This window comes from Cyanistes caeruleus, chromosome 20 (assembly GCF_971803275.1).
Source record: "Cyanistes caeruleus chromosome 20, bCyaCae1.hap1.1, whole genome shotgun sequence".
Classification (NCBI taxonomy): domain Eukaryota; kingdom Metazoa; phylum Chordata; class Aves; order Passeriformes; family Paridae; genus Cyanistes; species Cyanistes caeruleus.
Window position 1 is genome coordinate 7,691,437 of NC_141720.1, and position 10,178 is coordinate 7,701,614.

Below are 10,178 nucleotides of genomic sequence, written 5' to 3' on the forward strand. Positions count from 1 at the left end.
GCCTGCCTTATGAAATAACTCAGCGTGACAGCTCTGCTTGCTCGCAGGCAGGCCCATGTCTGGCTTCTAATCTGGCATCAGAAAGCGCTCCCCTTCCTTGAGCTACAGACTAATATCAAATGTTTCATTTGCATTACTCCAGATAACGCGCTGGAGAGCGTGGGGAGAAGGGGATGGCAGCCAAGCTCCTCCAGGAGCCCACACGTGGAGCACTGCACCAACCCCGCCACACTGGATCTGTTCACTCCGCTTGCCGCCGGCACCACGGCCCTGCCGGAATTTTCTTTTCAGATTCCCAACGTCAGCCAGCATTTATGAGCTCCACGGATTGGCCCACACTGCGCCCCGGTGACAGATCACCAGGGACTTTTTTTCCCCACGTCAACAAAAGCAAAAAGTCATGAGGATAACACAGAATTGCTCCGGGCCCAGCGTCTGCTCAGCTGCAAAGGTCTCGGTGGCTTCCCAGGCATATGCTGGCTGGCACAGTGCTGGAGCACTCCCTGAACAGCCCACACGACACAGGCAGCGGGGATTAATCTAATGCTGTGTGGAGATGCTAATACAATAAGGGTTCTTTGTGGCATTAGCTGGAATCATGAGACCAGCTCTGAGATGTCATTGCCTGGCAGTCATAGGGAGTGCTGGCCAGGAGCTCTCCATAGAGAAGGAGCTTGTCTCCTGCTCCCAGCCCTAAAGCTGCTGTGGGGCAGGGAGAGGGCAGCGAGCCCTCCCTTCCCTGGTGCCAGCTTGTTTGGGAACAGCACGCAACCTCTGCTGGTGAATCCAAGGACAGCTGAGGGAACAATGGTTATTTTAACAGGGATAACACTTTTCCTTGATTTTTCCAGGAGCTGCAAAGCTGTGGATGCCAAGGGGATGCTCAGAACCACAGGGTCACATCTTACCCCAGTGGAGTCTCCATGGAGACTCGCGGGACTCGGGTTTCGCTATAAAAAGTGTTGCAAAACCAGATGAGGTCAATGAATGGTTTGTGTCAGTTCCAGCAGACACTTTCATCTCCCATATCAGCTTTGTACCCACAGAGCTTCAGGGCCTGATCCTATACCAACCCCAGGGAAAGCTCCATCCCGTTCAGTACGTTTGTTCTGCTGGAAAACCAGCATCAAGCACCAGCAGAGAAGGTGGGCAAGGGTCCATGAGGGTCCCCAAACCTCACACAGTGCCCTGAGGGACACAAACTCCCTCACAGCATGGAAGACTCCAAAGCCTTTCCACAGCACCACACAGGCAGTGAAAAATCCCCACATGACACAGTGAGGGTCCCAAACCATCCACAGGGCTTCATGAGGTGACAAAACGCCCCCAGGGCACTACGAGGATTCAAAAACTCCACATGGTTCCATGAGGGTCTCAAAACTCGACATGGTTCCATGAAGGTCCAAAAACTCGACATGGTTCCATGAGGATCCTAAAACTCGACATGGTTCCATGAGGGTCCTAAAACTCCACATGGTTCCATGAGGGTCCTAAAACTCCACATGGTTCCATGAGGGCCCCAAACTTCCAGAGCCCTCGATGAGGGGACCAGACCCCCACAGTGCACCATGAGGGGACCAGACCCCCACAGCGCTGCACTAGGGGACGAACCGCCTTCCTTCCCTCGCCATGGCCACCCAGGCCCGCCCAGCAGCCTGAGGAATCCCCGCTCCGAAGGGAACATTCCCTGCGCGCCCGTCCCGCCCCGCTGAGGGAGCGGCGGGGCGGGCCAGGCCGCCCACATAAGGCGGGCTCAGCGCGGGCTGCCCGGGGAGGAGGCGGCAGTAGCGGCCGGGCCGGGTGGAGCCGTCATGGAGCTGGGATGGCTGCTATGGGGTACGGCCGTGCTGCTGCTGCTCCACGTCCTCATGGAGCTCAGCCCCACCGTCAACTTCGCGCTGCGCATCGGCTTCTACTGCCTGCTGTGCCTGGTGTCCTCGGCGCTGGCGGCCGCCGCCTGCCTGCTGGTCAACGGCGGCCGCACCGTCAGGAACATGAGGTGAGGGGGCACGGGGGGAAGGCGCTGGGGACAGCGGTGTCACCTCCCCGCCGCTGCCCGGAGCCCCTGGGGTGCTGTCAGCCTCTGTCACATCGGTGGCAGCGCAGCTCCGAGCGTCCTCTCTAGGCTCAGGGGGGCTGTCCTGGCCCGTGGCAGAGCCCTCAGCGAGGCGCGTTTGGGGATGAAGCGCCTGGAAAGTGGCGGTGGTGCCTTGTTTTGGGAAAGCTGCAGGAGAGAAGTGTTTGTTGAGTGACAGAGCACTGGAGCAGGCTGCCCAGGGAGTGCGAGGAATCGACCTGTCTGGAGACATTCCAAACACACCTGTGTCACTGGGTGACCCTGCCACGGCAGATGTAGCCGATCTCTAGAAGGTCCCTTTTGATCCTAACAACTGGGGTGCTTGTGTTTGGGGTGTTTCCTGCCCCAGGAGCGGGCAGGCAGGCTGTGTGCCATGTGCTGCCAGGACACAGCTCTCCTGCAGCTGCCGTCCGGCCCTGTGTCCCCTGACAGGACACCTGTGGCAAGGGCCAAGGGGCTGCTGTCATCCAGCACCTCCTCTCCATGTCAAGGTACATTCTAAGGGCAGAGCTGGCACCTCTGCTGGTAGCACATTTCCTGCTTTTGCTCTCCCCTAGGCAGCTTTTTACCTGTGTTGACCGTGTTATATGGATGCAGGGGAAAGGAGAGCCTTAACATCCCTTAGGATCAAAGGTTGGCAGCACCTCAGCGGGTGGAGTTGGACTTTGCTTCGCAGTGTGGCTTTCACACGTAGGACTCGGGGCAGAGGGAGCGGGCACAGGGCACTGATGTGCTGCCTTGAGAGCTGTGCCCTGCCCGTCCCAGCTGGTGCCACGGCCCCAGGCAGTCTGCTCTGCGATCTCCAGCCTGGCTCTCTCTCCAGCTTTGGTTGCCTTGGCTCACTCAGGAGCAGCTTTCCAATTCTTAGCCAGCTCTGCAGCTGGGAGAATTTATGATGTCAGTGATGGAGACACTATCTTTTTATTTGCCCCCAAAAATAAACCCTCTACATTTTCTGTAAATTTCAAGGAATTATTTAGGAACAAGTACTTGCATTGGATAACTGCTCATGTTGAAACCCAGGGCTGAATTTTGGCCAGAACCGCCCTTTTCCTGTAACTTAAGCCTGTTGTTTCTGTGTAGTGGCACTAGCTGAAGATCCTGGTGATGTATCCCAGCCCCGGGGAGGTCTGTGGCTGGGGTGATCCAGTGAGTTCCTTATTTCTCCAACATCCCAGACTGCTTATTCCAGCTTGGGAAAGGGGGCTGGAGCAGAGCATGTGCTGGTGGACAGACAGTAATAATGGAGTTGTTGCCTGGTGCAGAACACCCCGTTCTTGCTGTGCCGCTGGCTCCAGTGTCAAGCTGGTGTGACTTGGAAGAGATTACCCAGGGTGTCTGATAGAGATAGAACTGTTTATCTTTGGTAAAACATCTTGCAAGAGCTTCCAATCTGGTAAGCAGACTTCAGTAGTCCTTGAAAATCAGAGTATCCTAAACAAACCTCTGTGACTGGCTGTGGAGCAGAGCACGTGAATCTGGGGGCTGCTGGCTTTCATAGTCAGACTGTTAGGGATGCACAGCAAAGTCCTATTCTCTGTCATTTTTGTGCTCCTTGTGTCTGGAAATAAGTGTACTGGTTTTACAGCTCTCTGAAGCTGTGGCTGCACCACGTCTGGGTCATTGATTCCAGCAGAGAAGCCACTTACAGGGTTGGAGGAGACTCAGATCCATCCTTTAACCCTGTGGGTGACATGGCCAGCCCAGCAGGGCTGCTGGTCACCCCATTCTTTGTCTGCTCTGAGCTCTGCCCCTTTGCCTCTTTCAGTGGCTCACACCACATCTTGTGCAAGGAAAGTCTATCCCCTGGCTGGCAGGAGGAAGCTGGATGGTTGCTCTTGAGTAATGTGTAACCAGCCTCTCCTAGCAGCCACTGAGCACTGTGACTTCCAGAGCGGTGACCTCTTTTTTGGTTGGCAGTCAGAAGGGAGGAGAAGTGTGATTTAGGTCATCCTGGTGGCCTGGCATCCCCCATGACCTCACTGGTTTGTGTCACCCTGCCCCTTCTCACCTGTAACCCTGTCTCTTCACCTGGACTGCACCCCTGTAACCTTGGAGCGGGCTGTGGAGCTCTGCATTCCACACACCTCCCCGTGTCCTTTCCCTGGGTGTGGCTCTTTGCCGCAAGTTGAAATGAGGACTGATAGCAGTGTCACCTTGGGGCATTGGCCTGGCCTGAACTCCAGTGTCACAGCCAGCTCGGGTGGCCTGCATGGGGGGACATCCCAAGGAGATGTGAACCCTGCTGTGGGTAGGAGCAAGCTGGGGGAAGTCCTGTGGCTCAAGAGTTTATGGAGACTTTTGGAGAGCAGATGCTGGCAGCTGCTGCCAAGCCAGGATGAGATGCTGTCCGGGCTCTCATCTCCCACCTGAGTGACCAGGATGTTTCTCAGGGGGATGGTGCTGCACAGTTCCCAAGTGGTGGGGACAAAGCTGACACTGTTCCTCAATCTGCTGCTGCATGAAGGAAAGCTCCATCCCCTGCCTGCCAGAGAGAAGGTGGCCCTGAAGCAGGACATCCAGGTGCTTGCTGGAGGGCAGGTCAGCTCTGGAATCAGCTCTAGGAGAGAGCAGAGCCAGGCTGGTGGCTGTTCCTGGGAGCGTTGTGCACGTGCAGGCTCCTTTGCCACCTGTCCTGGTAAATGGCTGTTCCCTTGCCTAAAATAGTCCCTGTGTTCTGCCAGCTCCTGCCTGTGTCCTTTGGCCTAGCTGGAGAGTCCCCAAGTCCCCAGGTCAGGGGGTGGCATAGATGGGCCCTGCTCCCATGTGCTGACAAGGGCATGGAAATGTACTCCAGTGTTGGCATGGCTGAGCTACTGGAGTCTCCCAGCTGGGAAAAGCTGGGAGCTCTGTCAGACCTGTAGATCCACTGGGGAAGGGCAAAAGCTTGAGCATGTGTTTGCTTGGGGGCACCCAGCCTCTGCCAAGCCATGTGGGGAGCATTCTGGTTGCTGCCTGCCATCCTTGCCTTGTGCAGGGAAGTGTTTCTCACCTTCATTCCCCTCCTTCCTTGGGCACCCCGGGTTTGTTTATATCATTGAGCAGCATCTTCCAGCACTGCAAGGAGCAGACCTGGCAGAGCCTTCCTTGGGTGTTGGGTGTGCTGGGGAGTGGCAGCTCCTGGGAGAATTGTTTGAAGGACTTGTGGGACCCTGCTGCTTGCAGGAGGAAGAGTGTGGTAGCACCGGGGCAGCCCAGAACCATGGCAGTGAACAGGGCAAATGATCAGCACTCCTGGAGCACGTGGGACCATGCAGGGCAGACACCTGGGTGGACCACAGCACAAATAAGACAGGAGGTTTTCTGTCCTAGAGCTTTTTTTGTCTCCTTCCACCCCTACTGGGTATAGCAGCCCCTGCCCTCCCTGCCCTGCTGCTGACTGCTTTTTTCTTCCACAGAATCATCAGAGCTATTGTCAGGACCTTCAAGTATTTCTTTGGCGTGAGGTTTGAGGTGAAGGGACTGGAGAACTTCAAGGTGGAGGGCCCTGCTATCATTGTATCCAACCATCAGAGTGTCCTCGACATGATGGGTGAGGAGCTGGTGGGAGGGAAGAGAACATTTCTCCTGCTCTCCACTGGGAGAAGTCCTGCTTGTACCTCCTGGACAAGCAGCCTCTGGTGCAGCTTCCCCCTCAGTGCTGGTTGTGGGAAGGGTCTCCTGTCACTCTGAGCAATCCCACACCTGTGCAGCACCCCAGATGCTGCTGTCCTTGAGCTGCTGGCCCAGCACATGTGCCAGTGGCCCTGCTGGACTCCCTGGGGCTGGGGAATGAGCTGCTTCTGGGGGGGTCCTGCAGTCACCCTGCCCTACTAACTCTGCTGTGTGCCAAGCCTCCTGCTCTCAGAAGCCAGGGGAGAAGCAAGGCAGCAGCCTGTCCCTGGTGCCCCTGTCCTTGTCCTTCCTGAGTGCAGGCAGGGGGGGTGACTGCTGGGTCTTGCCCTCTGCCATCCCATTAGGGCTGATGGAGGTCCTGCCCGACAACTGTGTCCAGGTGGGCAAGAAAGAGCTGATGTACATGGGCAGCGTGGGGCTCATCATGTACCTCGGTGGAGTCATCTTCATCAACAGGAAGAGCACCAGCAGTGCCAAGATGGTGATGTCAGATGTCGCCAAGACTATGGTGGCTGAGAATGTGAGTGTCACTGTGGAGCCAGGTGGGGTGGTGTGGAGGGATTGTGGCACTCCTGGTGCTGGCTCAGCTTGGCAGAGCTGGCTGGTGTCTCCCATCACTGCAAGTGGGTTTCTGGAGCAGAGCCTTTTCTCTCCATGTGCAGGTGAAGGTGTGGGTATACCCAGAGGGCACAAGGAACTGCACTGGGGATTTGCTGCCATTCAAGAAAGGAGCATTTCACCTCGCTGTCCAGGCACAGGTAACAGTGATTTGCCCCTGCATGGGGAATGCTTTTGCAGTGGCACTGCACACTGATCGTGCAGTGTGTGGTTTGTTTGATCTCTGATGAGCTGTGTTCCCACGTAACACCTACTCAGGTAAACCATGAGTGTCAGAAGTGCTGTCCAGCAGCAGCCAAGAGCCTTTTCCATCCCCTCTGGGAATGAGCTGAGCCTGGGCGTGAGTGGCTGCAGACAATGGAGAATTTCCCGGTCCTCTCCTCTGCCTGCCTCAGTCCTCGTGTCCCCTCTGGAGGGAGGAGTGTGAGGGACAGGCAGGCTTGATCCCTATCTACAGGCTTTCCCGGCAGCATGGCAGGGCAGTGCCTGTGCCTAGGGATTCCTGGGGGCATGGCTGCAGCCCAGAGCTCCTGGCAGGGAGCCCAATGGGTCCTTTCCTGGGAAACCCAAAGCTGTGGATCCATTTCTCAATCCCCCAGGTTGCAACATTGTAGTGGTGATTCAGGATTGTTAATTCTTGTGCTTTAGAGCAACATCTGGGCTTGCTCTGTGTGAAAATAGCTGCTGCCTCCCTGGCAGCCATATGGCAGTTCCTGGTATGTGTTTTCTCTCCAGAATGACAGCATCCATGAGCATTTAGTGGGGGAGCAAGCAAACAGCTTCATCTAGCCAGAGCTGTCTCAGGAGCAGGGTACTTGCCTGGGCACAGCACTGGGGCAGTGTGCCAGAGACTGGGATGACTCAAGGCCTCAGGGGAAACTGGTTTTCCTGGGAGAGGTGTTACAGCAGGGATTTTGGGAAAGGGAAGAGGTGCCAGCTCTCTCGCTGGGTTAGCTTGGCCAAGCCCAGGGTGTAGCCTGTGTTGTACCATCCCCATTCCTGTCTGGGTGCTGCAGCCAAGGCAGAGCCTGGCAGCTGCTGGGAGGAAAGGATGACATGGAACTGGCCCCCGCCTCTGCTACACCCCCTGAGTCACCAACTGTAGATCCTGGCTGTGTTAGCAGCACTGGAACAACAGCTCTGCCTGCCCTTCTGGCCCTGTGTCTGTCTGAAGCTTCCCCGGGAGCAATTGATAACAACTGGTGACTCCTCTTCTTAGAAACTGAAAGCAGAGCAGCCACCGTGCCCCAGACACGTGCCTGTACAGCAGGCAAGGCCTGTCAGAACAGGCAGCCTGCAGTGCTTGATTGCATGACAGAAAATACTTGGGGTTTGAAGCCTCACTTGGGTTGAGTAACCCTAAAAGCCAGGTCTGAGCTGAGGCTGCGGTGGATTCTTGAGCCTTATCCCTGTGCTTTGAGATTTTGGGGAGTGGTTTTGATTCCATTTGACTGCTGATTGTTCCAGCCTTTGGAAGTGGGTGTTGTTTGTGAGGCTGTGTATGCCCTGTATGTCTGAGAGTCAGGCCAGGTCAGCTCTGCTGTGTGGGATTTGCTGCCTGTCTCTGCCTGAGCTGCTGAAGTGCCAGTAACTCCTCTTTTTTTTCCCTACCCCAAGGTGCCAGTGATCCCTGTGGTGTATTCCTCCTTCACCGCTTTCTATAACCCAAAGACGAAGCTATTTACATCAGGTAACAAGGAGTCACTTGGAGACAGGCTTGCTGTTGTCCTGTGTGGAGATCTGGCTCAACAGGGGTGTGGAGGGAAGCAGAGCTGAGGTGAACAGGAGGAGCCCTGCTGGGAGATGTTTGGAGGCAGTTCAAAGCACTTGGCACCAGAGCCTGGGCTGGGTTGACTCAGGAAGGGCTGTAATTAAATACATTGAGGGATGTTTTCATTAAAAATTGGTTTCCACCTCCTGCTCTGGGCAGGCTCTAGCTGGGATGGCAGTTTGGGGCACAGGAGAATTATTCTGAGTGACACAGCTGTTGGAGCTGGGATCTGACTCTGCCTGTGCTCCAGGGGTGGATGCCTGAAGCCCTGGGGGAGGTTGAGGGCTCGGCTGGCGATGTCCAGGGTGGGGAACAGGGCAGAGAACAGAGCTCCTGTGACGTGTGGGTTTCTCACAGGCTCCTCTCTTGTCCCCAGGCAAAGTCAAGGTTGAGGTTCTGCCTCCAATAGAGACCAAAGGGCTGACGTCAGACGATGTCACCGACCTCACTGACAGATGCTTCAGCACCATGAGGGAGACCCTCTTCAGGTTGTCAGGCCGTCCAAGCGTAGCAAAGGACTCATCCTAGAGGCTTCTCCAGTGGTGTCACCGTGTGGTGGTGGCTGAAGGGACCTCTCTGTTCTTGCCAAATACTGAAGGAACTTCTCCTCTGCAGTGATTTCTAACTCTTGGGAGCACCACAGACTGGCACACACAGAGTGTCAAGCCAGCACTAAGGTTCCCCTTTGAGTGGATTTCTCTTACGGCTTCATTTTCTCACTCTGAAATATCTCCTTTCTCTGAATTTCTCAGGCATCAAACTTGTGCTACCAAAGGGCTCAATGACCAGAGAGGTGAGTTCCCCCAGCTCTTGCAGCTGGCACAGGATGATGGCAATAACCTGCCTGGAGCCTGAGCTCTGCCTCGTGTGACTGTCCCTGCACCTGTGTTCCTGCAGGCTCAGCTTGTGCTGGCCTGGCCCTGTGATGTCCCAGGTGGAAACCACCAGGCAGCAGTTTGTATCAGCACAACCTTGATGCTCAAGCAGGGCTGAGAAGTGGGTGAAAATCCAGATTTTGGCTTTTCAGCAGCACTAGGAGTGTGGTGTCCTCCCTGGACAGCCCAGAGTCCTGCCACCCACCAGTGGGACTCACGGGCCTGTCCCCTTGAGATGCCCTTGTGTCACAACAGCATCAAGTTGGGAAACTGCTGCCAGCTCCCTGCCGTGGTGGTGGCTCAGCCTGGTCACATCCCGGTGCCTGAAATGCCCTTATGGAGGCAAAGGGCTCTGGTGCTCGTTTTGTCACTTGTCATGGTCAGCACTGGCCGAAAGATGGTGCCTGTCCCGCGTCTCGGCGGAGCTGCGAGGCGGAGCTGCCGCTCTCCAAGGCCTGTGAAACCCCTGCAGAGCCACAGAGTGGGTGAGCTGCAGCTCGAACGGGGCTGGGAGGGCCTGGAAGGTTTCAGCTGCCTCTTGGGGGGACATAAACCCCTTTCCCAGTCAAATAAAAGGGGTTCCCCTGTGCTTTGGGGTGATGGACCAACAGAGTTCCTGGATCCCTCACGAGGAGCTGGGAATGTTGATGCCCTTGGAGGCTGGGTCAGGGCCACGGTTCCTGTAGCTTTAGCTCCCCTGTTCATGGCACAGGGGACCCTGGAATAAGCCACCTGGGGCTACTCAGGTAACCAGCACACCCTGCAGCCTTGGAGTTGTGTTTATCTGGTATTTTGGGGCTAAAGCCTCAGCTGGGAACGGCAGGGAGCTCCATGGAAGGAGCCCTTGGGCTGAGCCGCTGCTGCCAAGGGGCTTCATTTGGAGGGGCCTTACAGTACAGACTCAGGGGATGGGAAGGGTCGGGGTGGGAGGATGGGAACCAAACCAGCACTTTGTGAGAGTGGCAGATAAAGGGTTGTCATGGAGGGTCAACCCAGGAGGGCCCTGGGTGGGCTCCTGGGGAAGGGAACCATGTCTGACTCCTCGTGGGAGGAGGGAGCGGTGCCTCTGTGTGCAGTTGTCTGCTGTTCACTTTTAATTGGGCTGAGAATGTTGTGTGCTTTACAAAAAATCACCAACAACAACAAAAAAATTACACCTTTGGTTATTTAAATAAAGGAGCCTCCTGGTCTTATGTGGGGGCTGAGGGAGGAGGATGTGGGG

General features: G+C 56.0%; 1 protein-coding gene across 1 annotated transcript; it reads left to right on the forward strand.

Moving 5' to 3' along the window:
- The first annotated feature begins 1,521 nt into the window (after nucleotides 1-1,521).
- Nucleotides 1,522-10,132, forward strand: AGPAT2 (1-acylglycerol-3-phosphate O-acyltransferase 2). The gene is made up of 6 exons (XM_086858770.1): nucleotides 1,522-1,999; nucleotides 5,476-5,609; nucleotides 6,037-6,212; nucleotides 6,355-6,450; nucleotides 7,928-8,000; nucleotides 8,458-10,132. The coding sequence occupies exons 1-6, from the start codon at nucleotides 1,812-1,814 to the stop codon at nucleotides 8,607-8,609; spliced, it is 819 nt and encodes a 272-aa protein (XP_086714896.1). The 5' UTR covers nucleotides 1,522-1,811; the 3' UTR covers nucleotides 8,610-10,132.
- Nucleotides 10,133-10,178: the final 46 nt, after the last annotated feature.